At 39.2% G+C, this 24346-nt stretch overlaps 1 protein-coding gene across 1 annotated transcript in view; it reads right to left on the reverse strand.

Annotated features, from left to right (window-relative positions):
* The window catches only part of SLC26A8 (solute carrier family 26 member 8), a 65710-nt gene that overhangs the window by 40918 nt on the left and 446 nt on the right, over nt 1–24346 (reverse strand). The window contains exons 2-5 of the mRNA XM_069488173.1: nt 18227–18416; nt 13152–13291; nt 3782–3898; nt 1819–2000 (exon numbers count right to left, since the gene is read on the reverse strand). Coding sequence (XP_069344274.1) covers nt 1819–2000; nt 3782–3898; nt 13152–13291; nt 18227–18411 — 624 coding nt within the window. The 5' untranslated portion in view covers nt 18412–18416. The remainder of the gene's footprint in view (nt 1–1818; nt 2001–3781; nt 3899–13151; nt 13292–18226; nt 18417–24346) is intronic.

Consider the following 24346-nt stretch of genomic DNA (forward strand, 5'->3'; position numbering starts at 1 on the left):
CAATAAATGTTAGCTATTATCTAGTTCAGACTTTTCTTTTTATTTTTTCTTTGAGACAGGATCTTGCTCTGTCACCCAGGCTAGAGTACAGTGGCATCATCATAGCTCACTGCAGCCTCAAACACCTGGGCTCAAGCGATCCTCCTGCTGCACCCTCCTGAATAGCTGGGACTACAGGTGTGCACCATCATGCCCCAATAATTTTAAAAAATGTTTTTGTAGAAATGGGGATCTCACTGTGTTGCCCATGCTGATCTCGAACTCCTGGCCTCAAGTGATCCTCCTGCCTCAGCCTCCCAAAGTGCTGGGATTACACGCGTGAGCCACAGCACCCTGCCTGCTAGTTTATTTTATGACAAAGCTGTGGCAGAAGGGGAGGATGCCACCTTGTTACTTCTGGGTAGAGGTAGAAGTTCAGGTTCCCCACTTGGCCCTTACTGACACCTGAAGCAGTATGGACTCTTGATGATTGCTGAGCAAGGCTGAGTGTTCTGGCTCCCAGCTATGCCTCCTGTTGGTACCACCCTGGCTGAGAGAGGCAGGAATGCCTTTACTTCTTCCCACATGGCCTCCACTGACACCACAGCAGAGGGAGGTTGGCCTTTTTTTTTTTTTTCTTCCTGAGACAGAGTCTCGCTCTGTCCCCGGGCTAGAGTGCTGTGGCATCAGCCTAGCTCACAGCAACCTCAAACTCCTGGGCTCAGGCAATCCTCCTGCCTCAGCCTCCCGAGAAGCTGAGACTACAGGTATGCGCCACCATGCTAATTTTTTCTATTTTTAGTGGAGACAAGGTCTCACTTTTGCTCAGGCTGGTCTCGAGCTCCTGAGCTCGAGGAATCCTCCCACCTCGGCCTCCCAGAGTGCTAGGATTACAGGCGTGAGCCACCATGCCTGGCCAAGATTGAACTTTTTAACCACAGGACTTATATCTTATTTTTAATTTTTGGTCCCTTTTTAGGTATCAAATTCATTTCTCTGTACTCAGTAATTATAACTTATTGATGCTTACTATGTAACAGGCTCTGGGATGAGTACTTTGCATGCATTTTCTCACTTAATTCTCATAAGAACCCTGAAAAACAAATATTCCTACTTTACAAATGAGAAAACTGAGGCCCACAAAGGGCTGAAAGTATTGAAGTTCATACAGCTCATAAGCATCAGGGCAGGAGTCCGCCCACTATGATATCTTGCCTTTGTAGACGCCCAGTGAATCCTTACCCAGTGAAAGACAGTCCCAGGGGATCAATGAAAATCAGTGAGAGAGTGGGTTAGTTGGGAAGAAAGAGAAATAAAGCTGGAAGTTGTGCCTTTAGTTTAGCAGGTGGTAGACTCTCAGAGGAAAATTAAAGACAATTCCAAAATAAGTTTTGGATTTTAATAAGTCATCATATTAATGCCCATTAGTTGTGGTCCTTGTCAATGCAGGTCTGACGCTAATGCTTACTAACCCAAAGCATACTAGGTGGGCCTCTGAGCATATTCTTGTTGAAAGAATATAAAGTAATTTTTAAAAAGGTAAAATCAGGAATGGAACTCTGGACCCTCATCCCTAGGACCCTTCTTTGTCTTAGAGGAGAAGGACTGACAAGAATGTTCAGTATCTCATCCTAGCCCACTGGTGGATGATTTCTGAGGAGAGAGACGGTTTGTCACTGAGGAGACATCCTATTCCATACATCCTACAAGTTTTCAAAAAAAGACATCACAGAAGTTCCAGATGTACCACAATGGATCATGGGAGCAATTAAAGGAAGGGGCCCATTTATGGCCCCTTTATTCAGTTCTTTTTCAGGGGTTCAGAGGTTCAGATCCTACCTGAATAATCCCAGTCAGAAAAGTTGTGGTTGCCACGACGCTCAAGGATTTATTATAGTTCGTAAGGAGGAAGGGGACAGAAAAGTCATCCTTGACGAAAGTCCCCATAACCAGGTGACCACTGCTGAATGGGCTCACTTTCAGAACGTTGATCATCAGAGCGCTCACGAGGGAGAAGGTACCTATAGGAGAAGATGTTAGAGGCAGGAGGTGAAGTTTCCAGTCCAGGTAACTGACAGATATTGACAAAAGCCAGCCATGGTCTGATTTGGTATTGTCTTTGATCTGAAGAACTTTTCTTATTTGAAAGTGCCCATTGGGAAGTAAGAAAGCAGGAAATAGAACTGTGGCTCCACATATCATGACCAACTCACAGAATTTAGATGTTGGTGGTCCAGGTATTTAATCTCTTTGCATTATGGGCATATGGAGTGGGCTCGAAAGAGAAATTGACTGGAAATGGGTGTCAGGTTCAGCCACTGTGCCTGCTCTTTGAGAAGGTTGAAAGTGAGATGGTAATGAAAGGATCAGAAAACAAAGCTAATCAATAGCAATAGGAAGAAAAATAATACCCCACACTTCTGAAGGATTTACTGTGTGCAAGATGACACTGAGCTAAACCTGGCTCAAACGTTATTTCATTACATCCTCGTATTGACATACACACATAGAGGACCAAAGGCAAATCTTACCTTTAAACTTACTAAGACAAACAAAACTCTGACAGCCTTATTATCAGTATTTGGAAATAACTGTGAGGTGCCCTAGGAACTTAGAAATATGGGAATCAAACTGTTCTCTTGGTGTTCAAATGTAAAATCAACAAGTAATGGATTTGAGTAAAGATACACGATATTGTTCTTAAAAAAGGCAGAGTAGTATGCCACATCTAGAAGGATGGGATGCTAACCAGAACTGAATACACAAAACATATCAGGAGAAAGAGTGTGTTAGTCAGAATGGTCAATGTTGGTCGATTGGTCAGTTGTTCGGTGGGGAAGCTCAGGAAAAGGTACCTCATTGAGTAAATGTTGGCAATGACCTTCCAAGCCTATTGGGGCATTGTGTGATTTGATTTCTAGTCAGATTCACCTAGGTGAGGTAACTGTGCTGATTATATGACTTTTAATGAGTCTGGTCCCTGTAAAAGTCATTCCTAATTATAAATTAGTAGATGCACTTTTGACACAGGGAAGAAAAGTACTTATCTTATGGGCTTCAGTGTTTTGATTACTATGACAGCCTTTTCTCATTGTAAATTAATAAATCATCCCCATGTATTATAAATCAGTCCCATGGAGTTTGGTTATTATGGGTCCAGCTGAAAGAGCTACTCTAGGGGTACTGGTAAAATCATTTCTGGATGTTCTGTGTTGAGGGCAGTCAGATTCCAATGTGTGGCAATTTCACCAAGGAAAGTATAATACCTCTGCCCTCTAATTCCTCTGGGAAATATCTTGCTGGCCTGTTTTTTTGGTGGTGACACACTAAGAGAAGTGGAGAAGTATTCATTTCTACAATCTGACCACTAACCATATGGATAGAACGTCCATCTTCTGCCTCCTTTCTATCTTTTTTTTTTCCCTTGAGACAGAGTCTTGCTCTGTTGTCCCAGGTGGAGTGCAATGGCGTTGATCATAGCTCACAGCAACCTCAAACTCCTGGGCTCAAGCGATCCTCCTGTCTCAGCCTCCCGGGCAGCTGGGACCACAGGTGTGCGCCACCATACCCAGCTAATTTTTCTATTTTTTGTAGAGATGGGTTCTCCCGTGTTGCTCAGGCTGGTCTTGAACTCTTGACCTCAAGCAATCCTCCCACCTTGGTCTCCCAAAGTGCTGGGATTACAGGCATGAACCACCGTGCCCAGCCTAAAGATACTTTTATATTGGGTTCCTTAGCAGTAAAGTACATGACTGAGGTGGAAACATCATCTACCTTCTGTGTATTTCAGTTCTTAACTTACCAATGGACATTTGATGACATGATCCAAAGATTACATAAATTACCGAAGAACAGAAAGCTGCATAAGCGACATTGAGAGGAGGAATCAGTTGCCTTGCCAGCAAACTAAACGTCAGGCCTGAAAAGCGAGATAATTTAAGAAAAGGTAGCTTGGCTTTTAAAAGTCATCTTAAATAAAAACTGCAAAGAATATTTAAAATATAAATGATCCATGCGTATAGCCAACTGAGTGTGGTAATAGCATCCCTTGACATACAGCCCTTCATTCATACTTTTTATTATCTCCTTTGGTTCCTATAATAGCTTCTCTTCCTATTTTGCCACATGCTTTTACACCTCAGTTCTGTATCATAGGCTGAAACACCTTTCACTGGGGCGTCTTAATGCTAAACATGGAAAGCAAATACCGCAGCCATAGACCTCTAATTCCAACAGCTCAGAAGCAGGCCCATCCCCTTCCCTGGTCTAGCACAAGAAGGCCCTGGGAATTCACCAGGCCTGAAGGTAAAACTGAAGAGCAAGGCAAGAATCACACTTAAACTACTTGGCTCAAAGTTGATGTGTGTTTTTTCGCTTCCATATGCCAGGCACTCCAACCTCTTCCTTCAGCTCCTTCTTCAATACATACTTTCTTTCCTAAGAAGCACCATGAGAATTTGGAAATTTTGAAGCAAATGGATTAATGTGCATGGTGTCATCTTTTTTTTTTTTTTTTTTTTTTTCCTTTTTCTGAGATAGGGTCTTGCTCTGCCACCCAGGCTAGAGTGCAGTGGCGTCATCATAGCTCACAGCAACCTCAAACTCCTGGACTCAAGTGATCCTTCTCCCTCAGCCTCCTGAGTAGCTGGACTACAGGTGCATGTCACCATGCCTGGCTGATTTTTTCTATTTTTAGTAGAGGCAGGGGTCTCACTCTTGCTCAGGCTGGTCTCAAACTCCTGAGCTCAAGCGATCCTCCCTCCTTGGCCTCCCAGAGTGCTAGGACTACAGGCATGAGCCACTGTGCCCGGCCCCTTGACCACATTTTTTCCTAAGCAAGGCTCTACTGATTGCAAGAAACAGGAAACCTGCTCAAATTAGCTTACGCAAAATAGGAAATTTATTAAAAGGGTGCACAGGGCAGTTGGGCCTCTTCAGAGACTGGAACCAGAACTAAAAAGCCATCAGGATCCAAAGTGGCTATTTCCCCATTTTTTTTTTTTTTCTTTGTCTCTAAAGTTGCATGGCATCCTGTCTTTGTTTCCAGTTTGGAGCCATTATGAACAATACTGCTGTGAATATTCTTGTACATGTCTCCTAGTGCACTGATTTACAAGCTCCTCAAGATTATATACCCTGAATTATAACTTCTGGGCATTTACTAGATAATGCCAAACTATTTTCCACATGCTTGTACAATTTATACTCCCACCAGCAATGTATGACAGTTCCCATTGTCCACATATATGCTAGCACGTGATGCTGTCAGATTTTTAATTTTAGTGTGTATGGTAACAACTCATTTCAATTTTATTTCCCATTCCATTGATTTCTAATAATGTTGAGTATCTTTATCTAATTTTTTTAAAAAATAGAGATAGGGTCTCACTTTGTTGCCCAGGCTGGAGTACAGTGGCCCAATCAATCATAGCCTCCAACTCCTGAGCTCAAGCAATCCTCCCACCTCAGCTAATTTTTAAAAAATTTTTGTAGAGTCGGGGTCTTGCTATTTTGCCCAGGCTGATCTTGAACTTCTGGCCTTAATCAATCCTCTTGCCTCAACCTCCCAAAATGCTGCTCCTCCCATCTAGTTGTTTTTTTTTTTAATGGATTCCTAGGAGTATATATATTATAAATAAGCCCTTTGTTGTGTATATGTGTTACAAATGTCTTCTCCCATTCTGTGATTTGCTTTTCAATCTTTGTAGTGGCTTTGAATGGACAGAAGTTCTTAAATTTACTTACTTCAAATTTATCAGTCTTTTCCCTTGGGCATTTCTTTTTGTTTTTTGTGTTTTGTTTAAGAAATCTTCTTCTACCTCAGGATCATGAAGATATTGTGTATTATTCCAAAAAATCTTTATTGATTTACCTTTTACGTTTAAGTCTTTAATCTACCAGCAATAGATTTTTGTGTATGGTGTGAGGTAGGGGGATAAAATGTTTTCTCCATATAAAGACCCAATTGTGTCACATCATTTGTCATTAAAAATACTGTCTCTGAAATGTTGGCATGGATGCAGAGAGATAGAAACATTCATACACTGCTGGTGGGACTGCAAACTAGTACAACCTCTGTGGAAAGTAATATGGAGATACCTCAAAGAGCTACAAATAGGACTGCCATTTGATCCAGCAATCCCATTACTGGGCAACTACCCAAAGGAAAAAAAGACATTCTATAAAAAAGATATCTGCACTCAAATGTTTATAGCCACACAATTCACAATTGCAAAGATCTGGAAACAACCCAAGTGTCCATCAATACATAAATGGATGAATAAAATGTGGAATATGTATACCATGGAGACTACTCAGTCACAAAAAACAATGGTGATCTAGCACCTCTTGTATGACCCTGGATAGAGCTGGAGCCCATTCTACTAAGTGAAGTATCACAAGAATGGAAAAAAACAAGCACCACATGCACTCACTATCAAATTGGTACTAATTGATCAACACTTATGTGCACATGTACTAGTAACATTCATTGGCTGTTGGGCAGGTGGGAGGGGGGAGGGGAGGATGGGTATATTCACACCTAATGAGTGCAGTGCGCACCCTCTGGGGGATAGGCATGCTTGAAGCTCTGCTGACTCAGGTGGGGCAAAGACAATATATATAACCTAAACATTTGTACCCCCATAATATGCTGAAATAAAAAAAAAATTTAAAAAATCCTGTCTCTGTTGTGACATACATGATACAAATCATGTGATTCATACATGTGTGACTTTCTTCTGTTCCATTGGCCTAATTATCTGTCTCTGCAATACTATACTGTCTTAATTACTTTTCTTAGTAATTAATTTAGTAATCTCCATTTTTATTGTGAAATATAACATACGTATAGAAAATACATTAAAATAGATGTTGAACTTAATAAATATTTATAAAACAAACATCCATGTAACTACCACCCAGGTCTTTGATCACAACTCTCTCTCTCCCTACAGAGGTATTCACTATTTTGACTTTTGTGATAATTTATTTCCTTTATTTATATACCACTTGTGTACATATCCCTAGACAATATAGTTTAGTTTGGCCCACATTTGAACTTTATATTAATGGAGTCATATTGTATAAATTTTATTTCTGCCTCTTTAGCTCAATATTATGCATTTATGAGTCATCCTCGATGTGAGGAGTTGCTTTAGATTGCTCATTTTCATTCTCTGTAGTATTCTAACATGAATATATGAACATTTATTCATTCCACTTTTTTGGGGGGTGGGGGGAAGACAGAGTCTCACTCTGTTACCCTGGGTAGAGTGCAGTGGTGTTATCGTAGCTCACTGCAACCTGAAACTCCTGGACTCAAGTGATCCTCCTGCCTCAGCCTCCCTAGTAGCTGGGACTACAGGTGCTCACCATGAGGCCTGGCTAATTTTTCTATATTTAGTAGAGATGGAGTCTTGTACTTGCTCAGGCTGGTCTCAAACGCGTGGCCTCAAGTGATTCTCCCACCTCAGCCTCCCAAAATGCTAGGATTACAGGTGTGAACCACGCATCCAGCCCCAGGTTCTCTATTATAAAGTAGTGGAGTAGTTAATAAATATCTTGAAGGAGATACTTTGAAAATATGCAATCCTGTTTTATAGTTTGCAAACTTTCACCCACTAATTTTAGCATCCATTCTTATGGATCTTATGTCTAATAATTACTACTGTAGTTTGCCTAATGGTGAGTTTCTATTTTCTTCTTTAATTCTACATTTATAAGCTGGAATTCTATTGTAAGGAAGATCTAGTACCTTTTTAATAAGGTCTTCACTGTACAGAATTTTTGCTTCAGTTGAAGAAAATTATTAAATCATTAGGTACTACCTATTCAAATGTAAGTAAAACTTTTGAATTATTCACATTACACATTATTTCATTATTCACAGTACTTAAAATAATATACAATCCCTTAGTCAGGTATTAAGAGTTGCTTGGATTCATTCACTCATATAGTTATGCAATCATTATTACTCAACAAATATCTTTTGAGTACCTACTATGTGCTAGGTGCTGTGGTGGATGCTAGATATACTTATACATCCTAATGCCATTCTTGTTTTGATATCAAATTGTACTGATGACTCAGTAATTTAGCAACATGATGTCCTCCAGCTTAGGCCATGACTGAAACATAGATAGGAATCAGTAGGGGCCTCATAGTTAAAGCATCAATGCTAAGAGTTCAGCTTTCTCATTGTAGCACCACAGGAATGCTCTACAGATTTTATTCATACAAATAAAGTGGCTATATTCATACAAATGGATCATTTTGGTTTGTAGTTGCCGCATGGAAATTTCTTTTTTTGCAGGAATACTGCTAGCACATATGGTGCCTTAGTGTGGATTTTAAAAGATACTCCTTTATTCTGGGAATGCAAGACTGGTTCAATACTCAAAAAATCAATTAATAAAACCTGCCATATTAGCCAACTAAACAGAAAAACCACATGGTCATACCAATAGATGTAGAAAAATCACAAAATAAAATATCTACCCATGATAAAAATTCTAAGCAAACTAGAATAGATGAAAACTTCCTCAACCTAATGAAGGGCATCTACAAAAATCCTATAGCTAACATCATACTTAGTGGTGAGAAACTTTCCCCCTAAGATCAGGAATAAGGCAAGAATGTCTATTTTCACCACTCTTAACCTCTAACTCCTGGCTGCAAGCAGTCCTCCCACCTTGGCCTCCCAATGTGCTGGGATTACAGGTGTGAGCCACCACACCTAGCCTCACCACTGTGATTCAACACAGTATTGGGTATCTTAGCCAGTAAAATAAGCAAGAGAAAGTTAGAAAAACCATCTATATTAAAAAGAAATGGGCCAGGCGCGGTGGCTCATGCCTGTAATCCTAGCACTCTGGGAGGCCGAGGCAGGAGGATCGCTCGAGGTCAGGAGTTCGAGACCAGCCTGAGCAAGAGTGAGACCCCCATCTCTACTAAAAATAGAAAGAAATGACCTGTACAGCTAAAAATATATAGAAAAAAAATTAACGGGGCATCGTGGCACATGACTGTAGTCCCAGCTACCCAGGAGGCTGAGGAAGGAGGATCGCTTGAGCCCAGGAGTTTGAGGTTGCTGTGAGCTAGGCTTACGCCACAGCACTCTAGCCCAGGCAACAGAGTGAGACTCTGTCTCAAAAAAAAAAAAAAAAAAAGAAAGAAAGAAAGAAATGTAACTGTCCCTATTCACAGATGATATGGTTGTCAATGTAGTTAATCCCAAGGAATCTGCAAAAGATTCTTAGAACTAATAAATGAGTTTTAGGAAAAAAGATGAACACATAAATATCAATTTCTATATATAAACAATGAACGATGAGAAACTGAATTACCATTGAAAACCCCAAAATGAAATACTTAACCATAAATCTAACAAGACATGTAGGATCTGTATGCTGAAAACTACAAAAGTCTTATGAAAGAAATTAAGAAACTTAAATAAATAGAAAGATATACCATAATCATGGATTAGAAGACTTAACATAATAAAGATGCAAATTCTCCCTGAAATTATCTATAGATTTAATGCAGCAGGATTTTTTATAGATATCGATAAGCTGATTCTAAAATTTATATGGAAGAACAGCTAAAACAATTTTGAAAAAAAAGTTGGAATAATGACACCACCCAATTTTAAGACTCACTATAAAGATATAGTAATCAAGACGTGGTATTTGCAAAGGGATAGACACATAGACCAATGGAACAGAATAGAGAAAGTTCAGAAATAAATCCACAACAAATAGGTCTATTTGATCTTCGACAAAGGTGCAAAAACAATTCAGTGGAGGATAGTCTTCTTTTAAAGTGATGTTATAAGTACAACAAAAAAATCTTACACTAATTTCACATTAGTGAGAAACCTTAACCTAAACTTTACACCTTGTATAAAGATTAAACTAAAAACAGATCATAGATCTAAACGTAAAGCATAAAACTATAAGATGTTCAGAAAAAACCTTTGTGACCTAGAAGCTAGTGGAAGAGGCCTCATATATGATAGCAAAAGTGCTTTTATGGATATAAAAGAAAAAATAATTGACAAATTGGACTTTATAAAAATTAAAATATTTTGCTCTGCCAAAGACACTGTCAAGAGAATGAAAAGATAAGCTACAGACTGAGAGAAAATATTTGCAAGTCACATATCTGACAAGGGACTTATTTCTAGACTGCATAAAGAATTCTCACGAATCAACTATAAGAAAACAAAAATGTCAATGAAAAATAGGCAAAGTGCTTGAACAGGCACCTCAACAAAGAAGACATGCAGATAGCAAATAGCACATGAAAAGATGTTCAACCTCATTAACCATTAGGGAAATCCAAATTAAAACAATGATGAGATACCACACTTCTTAGAATGGCTAAAATAAAAAAATACTAAAAACTAGACTTTATCAAAATCAAAAACTTTTACATTGCAAGGACTCTATTAAGAGGATGAAAAGACAGGCTATAGACTGGGAGAAAATATTTGCAAAACACAAAAGACAAAAGGACTAGTATTCAGAATATATAAAGAATTCTTAAAACTCAACAGTAAAAATGCAAACAATTCAACTAGAACAAAAGCTATGAAGAGCCATTTTATGAAAATATTCAGATGACAAATTAGCACATGAAAAGATGTTAAATATTAATATGATTAGCCATTAAGGAAATGCAAACTAAAACCACAGTGAGATATCACTACATGCCTATCAGATGGCTAAAATAAAAAATAATGACAACACCAAATGCTGGTGAGGATACAGAGCAGCTGAATCACTCATTAATTGCTAGTGGAAATGTAAAATGAGACAGCCACTCTGGAAAACAGGTTGGCAAGTTTCTTAAAAAGCTAAACATGTAACTCCTATATACTCCAGTAATTGCATTCTTGGACATTTATCCCAGAGAAATGAAGACATAACATTCATTTAAACAACCTGCACATGAATATTCATAGCACCTATATTTGTAATGGCCCCAAACTGGAAACAACCCAGATATCCTTCAATGGGTAAATGCTTAAATAAACTGTGGTACATCCATACCATAAAATACTGCTCAACAATAAAATGTTATGAACAATTGATAAACACAACAACTTGGATGAATGTCCTGAGAATTATGACGAGTGAAAAAAGCCAGTCCAAATGGGTTACACACTGTATACCATTTATATAACTTTCTTGAAATGACAAAATTATCGAAGTTAAGAATAGATTAGTGGTTGCCAGGGATTAAGGAAGGGATGGGGACAGGAGGCAAGTGGAGGTGGCTATAAAAAGACAACATGAGGGATCCTTGTGCTAGTGGAAATGTTCTGTATCTTGACTGTAGCAATGTTAATATCCTGGTCGTGAGACTGAACTACAGTTTTGCAAGACATTACCACTGGGGAAACTGAGCAAAGGGTACATGGGTTCTATTAATATCTGTAGCTTCTTACAAATACATGTGAATCTATAATTATCTCAAAATAGAAAGTTTAATTTAAAAAATACTGACAATATCAAGTGCTGACGAGGATGTGGGAGAAATGGAATTCCCATGCATTGCTGGTGGGAATGTAAAATGGCAGGTAAGCTACTCTGGAAAACAGTTTGGCAGTTTCTTATAAAGTTAAACATATACTTATCATATGACCAGCAATCCAATTCCACCCTAGTGAAATGAAAACTATGTTCATGCAAAAATCTGTATATGAATGTTCATAGCAACTTCATTTGTGATAGCCCAAAACTGGAAACAAAATGTCCATCAACAACTGAATGCATAAACAAACTATGGTATACCTATATGATGGAATATTACTCAATAAAAATAAATAAACTGCTCATACACACAATAATTTGCATGAATCTCAGAGGTATAATGCTAAATGAAAGAAGCCAGCTTTCAAAATTTACATGTGTATGATTCCATTTATATGATGTTCTCAAAAAGGCAAAGCTATGGTGATGAAGAACAGATCAGTGGTTGCTAGGGGTTACAGATCAGGGGAGAATATGACCAAAAAGGGATGGCACAAGACAGTTTTTGTGGTGCTGGAACAGTTCTGTATCCAGATTGTGGTGGCAGTTACACAAACCTATACATGTGTTAAAATTCATAGACCTGTACACCAAAAGGGAAAAAAAAAAAAGCCAATTTTACTGTATGATAATTTAGAAATAAATAAAAATTTAAAAAGTCATCCCTTTCCCCCAATTAACAGCTGTGTGCCAGAGTTGGATTTCAGCCATGACTCGCCCATTTGGTTGACCTCTTTTGTGCTATCTACAACCTGCAAGATCACAAGCTTTCATCTGCTTGGTGGGCCCCAGAAGAATAGAAAAATGGAGGAGTTTAACGACTGTCTGAGGAACTATAAACTACTATGAGTAAAGGATTAGTAAAACCTTTTCTCTTTCTCTTAGACAAATTTGATTTTGGATTAATTTTCTAGCTTTGTTTCCCTGGAAACCTAATAATGGTAGAATGTCAGCTGTGTTACCAGTCAGAATTGCTTATGGTAAAAATGAGCCCAAATAGTACACGCCATCTGGACCAAGAGGACTGTGAAGGAATGATGAATATCCAGTTGGAAGGCCTACCTTTGGGTTTCTCTGAATATAGTGACTCTTGTAACTGGGCACATCCATTGTGGACTCTGGAACCAACACTTATGGGACTATCACAAGAGTTGTTGATTCCTATTTGGAAAATGAGTTTTCTAAAGCCCAGATAGCTCCCGCTCCTATCTGTGTGATCTTGTCTTACATCTGAACTGCCACTTGGGAGACCACAGAGAAGACACTGGATTGCTTGTCACCCGCTGGAGAGACACTGGTATGCTGTTTCCCATCCTTCCCCTTACAAGTAAAAGCAATGACAAGTGAGATACATTGTAGTCATGAATACGAAACGACTAGTGTAGGAAGAAATGACCAAGAGTGGGTGTTGCAAATACTCTGGAAAGCATTCAGGGGTCTAAACTAAACAAAGACTTTTAGAACCACTCTGGAGGGTTTAGAAATCTGACAGGTAAGGGAACAAATGGGAACGATGTGAAGGAAATTCACATTTTTCTTTGTTCATCTAGCACAAGTAATTGTTTACCCGGAGCAAATGGACAGGGTCTGATATATTGTCTTTGGATGAAAAAAGCAGTTTTGTATCTTCCTTACCTTGGGGAACTTGCACAAGGCCAACACTTAAACCAGCAAGTAAGTCTCCAAGAAGCCAATCCTTGAATCGATACATACACATCCATTCTAGGAAGGGAAAGATTGTAAGCATGCAACTTAGGAACCTGTGCCATGAACAGCTGTGAGAGAGAAAAGCAGAGACTTGATTAGGTTCTCCAAAGAAAATGCCCACGTAGCCAAGAAAAGGCACAGTACATAATCCTTCTTCCCACACGGCAGTTTCTCATCAGCACTACTGACATTTTGCCATATTAGCCCGGATAATTCTTTGTTGTGGGCTGTCCTGTGCATGGTGGGATGTTTAGCAGCATCCTGGTCTATACCCACTGGATATCAGTAACAGCCCCTCCCCCAGACATTCCCTGGGGGGAAAAATCACCTAAGGTTCAGAACCAGTGCTATGTGTACGGCGAGAACTAAGCCTTATACATCCAGCATACAATCAGTTGTATGTTTTCATAGGATGTTTGGAAAGAATTAAACCTACCAATTTTCCAGTAGAAAATGGACTGTTATTGCTTTCTTTTGGTAAGGACAGTGTTTTGAGATGTGATACTGATGGGTGGTGAGGTGGTTAACATATTTAAATCATTCCCATATACTAAAATTTTTACCAAACATTAACTCTGTCTGGCGTTGACCTGTGATATGTAGAAATTTATATAAAATATGGAATATGAAGTTCTGTGATTAAGTAGTCATGTAAAGAAATAGCTTTATAAAATATTATCCTTGAACCCAGTGAATCTGAACCAGGAGCAATTTTGTTCCCCAGCAGACATTTGGCAATGGCCAGAGACATTTTTGATTTTCATGACTGTCATCTAGTGGGTAGAAACTAAACATCCCATAAGGCACAGGACATTTCTCCACAAGAAAGAATTTTCTGGTCTAAAATGTCAATGGTGCAGAGATTAAGAAAACCTACTTCAACCTTTAGGCTATCTAAGACAGCAGAATCACCATCAATCAATCAGTAAAAACAATTTGGCTCTAAACTGCTTTTTGTTCTTTGCCTTTTAGCAGGCGTTGAAAGCAGACGATGAAGATTTTTCATGTAGGAGCTGAGCTAGATAATTGGGATTTGACTATAACAACAAATATAACTGTAATATGCAGGGCTAAGATATGTGCTCAGAAAAGAAGTTATATCACGTATGTTTGACTCTCACAACTATGAGCATTACTATCCCTAAAGTAATTAAGGCTAAATAAATGTGACTTTGCCAAGCTCACGGGAATAAGTGTGAGAAGAGTGGGGGCTAGAAACCAGGTCTTCTGATTTCTAGTTCAGTGATCTATCCACTCTACTATCTCCACAATTCCTCTTAGCAGCTGTTAAATTCTGCTCAGGAGCCAGGAGTGAGACCATTGGTTTGGAATGAACTGTCACATTGCTATTTTTAGGAGAGTCCCCGGGTGTGAGGCAGGTAAGCGATTCCACAGTAGGGTCACACTAAGTGTGTTCTTTCTAATTATGACCCTCTATGGAGGAGAGTAGAGCATGGCACGGGGACAATTTGTTCCTTCACCTGGTTCAGTTTCCTCTCCTCTCCATGTGTCACTTGGGCAGCAACTCTAGGCAGAGTCATCAAAGCTCCTAGGCATGGTTGAAAAATACAATGCACATGGAGTGATAAGGCCCTAATAGGAATCAGGGAGGGAAATGGAGGAATAGAAGTTGAAGCTTATGGGGGAACAGTATTAGCATGTAGACATGAATCTGGACTGCAGTTAAGCCTTCTTAAAAGTGGGGAATGTAAGAGTCAGTATGAAAGCACAGGGGAGATTTTGATAAGAAAAGGAGTCTTTGTAGTTAGTTGCTAACTAAGAGAAGAAAATGAGGAAAGAGATAAAAGGTTTTCTGCAGAAAGGAAGAGATGGAGTTAAAAGATTATTTACTAAAAAAAAAAAAAAAAAAAACCACAACCATTTATTTACTGCTTTCTATTTCCTAGGTGCTTTACAAATACGTACTCTTTAAATCCTCAGTCACTTGCTGAGGTAAGTGCCATAATCATGCTCATTTTACGGGTGAGGAAACTGAGACACAGTAGGATTGAATAGTTTCCCTAGGGTCATGCAGCTAGGAAGCAGCAGAACTGGGATTCAAAACCAGACAGCCTGGCTTCAGAATCATGGTCTTAACCAACGTGCTGTGCTACCTTTCTGGCTAAAATTCAGAAGTGGAGAAAACTGTATGATTTATTTGTTGATTTATTGTAGAGACAGGGTCTCACTATTATGCCCAGGCTGGTCTTGAACTCCTGGCCTCAAGCAATCCTCCTGTGTCAGCCTCCCCAAGTGCTAGGATTACAGGCATGAGCCGCTGTGCCCAGCTGAGAACTGTATGTTTTAGAAGTAGGGAACAAGAACTGCTATAAAGCCCACAGGAGGCCGAATGGGTGAGACTTAAGTGTCCAGGTGGCAAGGCTAAGGAAGGTAGACAGGAGTTAGGTTGAAATTTCTATGGGAATACTTATTTATAATGAGGGTAAAGTTGGGAAAGTAAAGTAGTAAAGTTAGTAAAGTTTGTAGAGACAAAGCCAATGTGATCCCAAATTCCCTCTTTGGCACATGTCCCCTTACTTACCCTGCAGCAGAGGAAATGAGAGGACTGGGGAGGGACATCCAAGACCACAACTTGCAAAAGGCAGAATATGGACAAAGGAGAAAGCTTTAGGGAGGGGAAGGTCTGTGTCACCTCACTGTCACCAACACATGCCAATTGGGTGGTAGACCAGGGGACAAGAGGAACTAATAAATCAGTTAGTAAGGACAACTTGAGTAATTAGGGTTAGTGCCATGATGTAAGTGACAAAAGATTCTTAACCCAAGGGGTCTATAGATAGAATTCAGGGATGCATGTGAACTTAAGAAAAGATATCTTTATTTTCTCTAACCTCTAACAGATATTTAGCATTTCCTTCAATTATGAATGTTGACAACAAACCACAGTGGTATCAGCAGAACTTGACTTTGTCACCAGTAGAAATCACAAATATTTTTTGTATTACATTACAATTGCTACAGATATCTTGAAATATTATTTACATTCATCACTACTTTTAAATTGTGGTAGTTATTAGATCTACATTATTAAACAAAATAATTTGGGGATTTTCATATTTTGATAACTATATTTTAATGTAACTGGTTTCCCTTATAATCCTATTTATTTTATGTATTAAAAAATTATTCTGGCCAAGACCATTTTAAGGGTAAAGAATAGTCTCTTCAACAAATTGCGCTGGGAAAACAGAATATCCACAGGCAAAAGAATGAAGCTGGACCATTACCTTATACTATATACAAAAATTAATTCAAGATGGATCAAAAAGCTAAACTTAAGAGCTAAAACTATAAAATTCTTAGAAGAAAACAGAGATGAAAATATGCATGATCTTGAATTTGACAAGTTTCTTAAATATGACACCAAAGTCCAGGCAACAAGAGAAAATATAAATTGGATTTCATCAAAATGTAAAACTTTTGTACATACAAAGGTTACAATCAACAGAATGACAAGACAGCCTACAGAATGAGAGAAAATATTTACACATCATATAAGATTTACAAACTCATGTATCTGGTGAGAGTTTAACATCCAGAATGTATAAAGAACTACAACTCAATAATCAGAAAGACAAAGCTAATTTTAAAAAAGGCAAAGGAAATGAATAGACATTTCTCCAAAGAAGATATATGAATGACCACTAAACCACATGAAAAGATGCTCATTTAGTCATTAGGAAAATGCAAAACAAAAACAAAAGCAAAAAACCACAATGAGAAACAGTTTCATACCTACTGGATTGGTGACAATAAAAAAAAAATGGAAAGTAAATGCTGGAGAGCATGTAGAGAAATTGTCAATTGCCAATAGGAAAGTAAAATGGTACAGCTGCTGTGGAAAATAGTTTGGCAGCTCCCCAAAAAGTTATACATTGAATTACCACGATTAACAATTTCACTCCCTAATCCTTTCAGGTGTGTCCCGAAAAGAATTGAAAATGGATTCAAACAGATGTCCTATGCCAATGTCCATAGCAGCATTATTCACAGTTTCTAAAAGGTAGCAGCAACCTATGTGTCCACTAACAAATGAATGGATAAACAAAATATGGTATATAAATACAATGGAATATTATTCAGCCATAAAATGAAAGGAAGTACTGCTACATGCTAAAACGTGGATAAATCTTGAAAACGTTATGCTAAGTGAAAGAAGCCAGACACAAAAAGACAAACATTGTGTGACTCCACTTAAAATGAAATAGCTAGAATAGGCAAATTCATAGAGACAGAAAGCAGAAGAGAGGTTACTAGGGGATGAGGGGAGGGGTAAATGGGGAATTATTGCTTAACAGAGTTTCTGTTAGAGGTGATGAAAACGTTTTGGAAATAGATAGTGGTGATGGTTGCACAACATTGTGAATGTCAATAATGCCACTGAACTGGATACTTAAAAATGGTCAAAATAGCCAATTTTATTTTACATATATTTTACCACAATAAAAAGTAGTAATTAAAAATTATTCTGAAAAGAGGTTCATTAGCTTCATCAGACTGCTAAAAAGGTTCATAGCACAAAAACAGGTTAAGAGTCCCTGAACTCAGGCCCTAGCTAGTCACAGTGAATATCAGAGGGGGCGGTGGTAAGTTCTATGTTTATGACCATGAGTTCTCTGTGGGCACTGCTGAGATGTGTGGTTAGAAGAATCTCTTTCTGCTACCATTACATTAATTAGTCCATCATGGCTGTCTTATTTTTGTCAGGAGACTGGTAATGGTGGTTAATTAAACAATGTATTTATGAAATTTCATCCCTAGATATTATGGGGACAGCCAAGGTCTTTATGCCCAAGAAGTTACAATCAAAAAAGTGCTACAAGACAAACCACAAAAAACAACTGAAGAAAAATTACACAATAAACTGCAGGGTTTGGATGACATGAGTTCAGAGAAAGAAGACAGAAGTGGGCACCAAAGGAGTCAGGCTGGGTTTCAGTCCTGCCTGGCTTGGTGGCAGCTGAATGATTGGACACACGTACCGGCACTGGACATGGTGTTTGAGGGCGGTGATGTTGATGTCCACGTTCCCAGAGGAGGAGGGCCTCCTTTTGTGTTCCTGTTGAAAGGTCTCCTCATTGTACACATCTCGCTTAACATCATATACAAAAGAATTTTGCCTGTATTTAGAGCTGAGACCAGAAATGGCACTCCTCTCTCCTTGCATCGTTCCTGGATAAATGGAAAGAGATCAAGTAAAAACAATTTTAAAAAATCTAGATCCTTAGCACATTTTTAAGGAAATAAAATTTCTATGTAATGATTTTTGTGTGTGTGCGTAAGACAGAGTCTTGCTCCGTTGCCCAGGCTAGAGTGTAGTGGTGTCATCATAGCTCACTGCAACCTCAAACTCCTGGGCTCAAGCAATTGATCCTCCTGCCTCAGCCTCCCAAGTAGCTGGGACTACCACACCCAGCTAATTTTTGTACAGACAGGGTCTTACTATGCTGCTCAGGCTGGTCTTAAACTCCTGGCCTCAAGCAATCCTCCCACCTCAGCCTCCCAAAGTGCTAGGATTACAAGAGTGAGCCACTGCACCTGGCCTAATATTTTACACTTGTATAGCATGTTTCAGTTTCACAAAACTCTTTCTCAATGCTGTACAATTTTCTGTGTATTATTCTCATTTTCCAAATGGAGAAATCAAAGCCCAGAAGTTTAAACAGTCTTGGCTGTCCATTATTATAATAATTAGAGCCAAGACTAGAATCCAGGTGTCCTGCTATGAAGCTTAGTTTTCTTTATATTTAACTGTGTTGTGTTAGGTTGCAGGAAAATGATTAAGAGGTAAAAGTCAGTATTAATTACCAATTTTCACTGAAAATGCTAAGTGTTAAGTGCTCAATACAGAGTCTTCTAACTCCTTCTCTATCTAAAATGGTATCGATCATTGTCCCTTAACCTTTTACTTTTCTTCACAGCACTTGCCAGCACCTGATTCAATATTTATCTATTTGTCCACTGTCTGATTCCCCCATGAAATGTAAGCTCAGGAGGCAGGACTTTGACTGTTCATGGCTGTATTCACAGGGCCCAGAACAGGGCCTTCCACTTAGCAGGCCCTCAACAAATATTTCTTGAATGACCGTCAAGTATCCAGTTAGTGGTGCAAGGGTGTAGCAGAAAAAGCAGTGCATAGGACGTCAGGCTTATTTTCTGACTAGCTATATAATTGAGGGCAAGTTTCTTAGAAACTGAATTTCAGTTTCCTTGTCCATGAAATGACATGGTTGGACAGCACCATCTCTAAGGGTCACTTTAAGCCTTTTCTTTCTTTCTTTTTTTTTTTTTTGGACAGGTCTCACTCTGTCGCCCTGGCTAGAGTACAGTGGTGTTATCATAGCTCACTGTAATCTCCAACTCCCAGGCTCGAGTGATCCTCCTGCCTCAGCCTCCCAAGTGGCTGGAGCTACAGGCATGTGCCACCACACCTGGCTAATATTTCTATTTTTTGTAGAGATGGGGTCTTGCTCATGCTCAAGCTAGTCTCGAACTCCTGACCTCAAGCAATCCTCCCACTTTGGCCTCCCAAAGTGCTAGGATTACAGGCCTGAGCCACCTGGCCTCACTTAAAGCTTTAAAGATCTTTATTGTCTTGTTCTTTTAAAAGAATGATAAGGTAGAGTTAATGAGAGTAGACAGGGATCCATCTCTGGGACACAGTATAATCATTCTTAATAATCTGTGTTTTTGAATAATAAAAAAGGCATAAACTCTAAAATTCTTCCACATAAATATAAAAAAGTATATATATATCAAATACTTGTAAAATATATTGGTAAACACCCAAATTACAAAGATTATACAAATAGTTCTTTTATGGGTGATGCTGCAAATAAGTTTAATGTGTTAGCAACTTTGTTTTCCTTCAGAATCATCATGTATCATCATTACCATCATCATCATCATCATCATCATCACCACTGTTTATTGAGCACTTATATGCCAAGCATTGTACTAGACTTTTTTCATGAATTTATTTGAATTTATGACTTTATTTCATTAGACCCTCACAATTATTTCCACCCTCCTCATTTTACAGGTGATGAAACTGAGGTTTTAGACAAGTTAAATAATTGGGCCATACTTTCATATTTTATTTTTATCCTCAAAGCATTGGGTAGCAGTAGTATGCTGTATAACATCCATTAACTAAAGATCACAAATTCACTAAAGCAGTGAGGAGGTGATTGGGGAATACAGAATAGGAAGGGAAAGGCATTTTACAATATATCACTTAAGAGAGTTAGTACCTTATGTCTTTTACAAAAAGAAAAAGAGGTAGAACTTTTAAAAAGAATTATAAGGAATAGTTTCTCCTTTCTTCCTCCACTCATAGGAATACTGACCCAATCTTCCTTACTTTCCCCATGTCATCTTCCAATGCACTTCCATTACTAGAGTATATTTGTTCCTGGCAACGTAAAAGAGCCTAATTAACTTCCTAATTATAAAATTGCTGGCCAGACAGGGTGGCTCACACCTCTAATCCTAGCACTCTGGGAGGCTGAGGCAGGAGGATTGCTTGAGGCCAGGAGTTTAAGACCAGCCTGAGCAAGAGTGAAACCCCATCTCTACAAAAAATAAAAAAATTAGCCCCATGTGGTGGAATGTGCCTGTAGTCCCAGCTATGCTGGAGGCTGAGGTGAGAAGATTGCTTGAACTCAGAGGTTTGAGGCTGCAGTTAGCTATGATCATGCCACTGCACTCTAGCCTGGGTGACAGAGTGAGAATCTGTCTCAAAAAAAAAAAAAAAAAAAATGCTATCCTGGGTCAGATTGATGGTCTAGAATGCAGCATTTTTTTCTGAAAATGGCACGAAGGCAGGGTTGGTGTGAAACAGGCAACATATGAATTGAAGAGTGGCAGGAACAGTGGGGATTGGCAAAGGTGGTAGCAGCTACTTAGCTCCAGCCATTGTTTGCCATGGGTCAATGTGGGGCCCAGTATGGCCAGACTTGGTCTTTTCTAGGGAGGGCCATAATGCTAGATTTTTATGTGGAATCTTATGACTTTTAAACATTGTCAGTGACTTCATATATTTTTAAAAACATAGTACACAACTAACAAAACACCTCTCCAGGCTGGATTTGGCCTGAGGACCAACAGTGTTTGACTTCTGTATCAAGAGACTTGTTGAAGACACAAAAATATCCTCATCTCCTCCCATTACAAATTATAGTTTAACTCCTAAGAATTTCTCTCTTTTGAAGTTGAAGTATTTATATTTTCTGTTATTGAGCCCTTTGGAAGTATTATATCCCATTTGTTCACTTATGGAAAGTAGCATTTCGTTTTTTTTTTTTTTGAGACAGAGTCTCACTCTGTTGCCCGGGCTAGAGTGAGTGTCGTGGCATCAGCCTAGCTCACAGCAACCTCAAACTCCTGGGCTTACTCGATCCTACTGCCTCAGCCTCCCGAGTAGCTGGGACTACAGGCATGCGCCACCATGCCCGGCTAATTTTTTGTATATGTATATATTTTAGTTGTCCATATAATTTCTTTCTATTTTTAGTAGAGACGGGATCTCGCTCTTGCTCAGGCTGGTCTCGAACTCCTGACCTCGAGCGATCCACCCGCCTCGGCCTCCCAGAGTGCTAGGATTACAGGCGTGAGCCACCGCGCCCGGCCTCGTTTTATTATCTTTAATTTACATTGTTTATATTCCAAGAGGTGGCCCCCATCTACTAGAGTGGGATTTGGTGAGTCTGCTTTTCTTTTCACAATTTTATAAATTTCTATCCTATCCACTCTTGGCCTTCATTTGTTTCAGACTGAAGAATGCTACTTCGCCTGTGGTCAATTAATTTAGTGTTTCACAACATTTGTTGAATGCTATGTGTTCTAGGGATACAAAAGAACAAGGACTCTACAATTTGGTAAAATAAAAATACCAAAATATCATATGGTGCTGTAAGAGTTTAGAGGTGGGAAAGATAGGAATTAACATTTATTGCTGGCCTGCCATCTACTAGTTTTTCTCCATGCATCATCTTTCTCCAGAGGTAGGTACCATCTTCCTAATTATGATTATATTCATTTTACCGATGACTTTAATGAGTTCCTCTGAGTCATACCGAAATTAAATAGGAGAGCTAGAATTTGGATATGGTCTTTCTGATTCCAAAATAGATGCCACATCCAAATACCATGTGACCTCCTACAGAGTGGGATTAATAAGTCCAGCCTGGAGGGATGGAGAAGGCCCCCTGGGGGAGATATGATTTGACCTTCATCTCAACTGGGGGCAGGGAAGAAGAACAGGTATTTCAGGGAGAGAACAGAATAAAATTACAGAGATAATGTAAGGCAACTAATTCAACAGAACTGAGTAAAGTTAGCATTAAGCCCCCAAAAGAAGGTTGAGACCTATTCCTGGAGGACCTTGAATACTGGGTTGAACCTGGACTTTTGAGCTATTTAAAGTCTTTGAGCAGGAGTAGCAATATGCACAGAGATGCACTTTGGGAAGATGAATTGTGTCAGTGCTATGGTCTAGAGCTGTGTCGTCCAGTGTGATAGCCGTTGGCTACAGGTAGCTATTTAAAGTTAACTTAATTAAAATAAAGCATAATAAAAAATTCTGTTCCTCACTCACACTAGCTACATTTCAAATGCTCAATAGCCACATGGGGCTAGTGGTTACCTTACTGGACAGCACAGATATAAAACATTTCCATCATCACAGAAAGTTCTATTGCACAGTGCTAGAACTAGCAGAGAATGAGGCAAAAAGAACAGTTAGTTAAAGACCATTAATGTTAACAGTAGTTGAGGGAGAGGTTATCAAGTCATAAACTCCTGGCTCCAGAATGAGAATGCTAGGAGATGCAGGTGGAAACCAGTCCTTAAAGGACTTATTAAATGTCTGAGTAAAGGCAGCAAAGGAAAACACATGATTTCCTTGTTATTTTTTTTAGTAGTCTTCTCTAGAGTTTCTCTAATTCCACTACGTCTTTCTTGACTTCATAGAAACCCCAGTGGCTCATTTTCAGGTACTAGAAGGACCGTCCCTTCCCAATATGATGCAATGAGCAGAAGCTCCTGCTGTCGAGTAGGCCCCACCTAGCAAGACCCACTGAATCAGAAACTCTGGGGGGTGGGCCTCACAGTCTGTTTTAAGAAGCTCTCCAAGCTGGGCATGGTGGCTCACACCTGTAATCCCAGCACTTTGGGAGGCTGAGGTGGCGGGATCGCTTGAGGCCAGAAATTCAAGACCAGCTTGGAAAACAATTTGAGACTTTGTCCCTCAAAAAAAGACAAAATTTTTTTTTTTTTTTTTTTTTAACTGGGCATTGTGGTGAGCCTGTAGTCCCAGCTACTGGGAAGGCTGAGGCAGGAGGGTCGCTTGAGCTCACCAAGTTTGAGGTTGCAGTGAGCTATGATGATGCCACTGCACTCTAGCCTGGGCAAAAGAACAAGACCCTGTCTCAAACAAACAAACAAAAAGCTCTCTAGGTAATTCTGATACAAAATAAAGTATGAGGAGCTCTTTCACCACCCTCCCCCCCAACTACCATTATCCATCCATCCATCCAGATTCGTTTAGAATATTTTAAAAGCTAAGAAGAAAAAGGTTAACTATAATCCAATTTTCTGACTTGACCCAATAGATGTGAAATTCTGAAAACTAGCGTAGTTGCAAGAATATCTTTTTCTGATATTATCTTTCATATGTTTTCTGTAATCACGGAAAGGCAAAATTCACTTCCAAAATTTCAAAATAAGCATTTGTAATTCCATCAGAAACAACTCTTAGCTTGTTACTCCATAAGTTTTTTGTGGAGGATGTATTGGGAGTACAGAAAAGGCATAAGCAAAGATCAATGCCTTTAGTCACTTTTAGTCACTGCCTACTGGCTGCGGACGACTAATGAGACAGTCCTCTAGCCGATGACCAGAGGATACATAAACACAGGAAAACTACCTTCAGTGCAACGCAGTGACAGTAATGTCAACAAGGTGTGTTGGAGAGATGTTCATTATTGGGATGGGGTGTTGGAGAAGGTTTCAAAAGGGGACACGGGTTCATAAATAGCATTTGACCCGAAAAGAAAGGGGCAAGGGGATGAGGGGTGGGGGTTCAGTCAGAGGGAAGGGAA

The sequence above is a fragment of the Eulemur rufifrons genome, chromosome 15 (genome assembly GCF_041146395.1).
Source record: "Eulemur rufifrons isolate Redbay chromosome 15, OSU_ERuf_1, whole genome shotgun sequence".
NCBI lineage: Eukaryota > Metazoa > Chordata > Mammalia > Primates > Lemuridae > Eulemur > Eulemur rufifrons.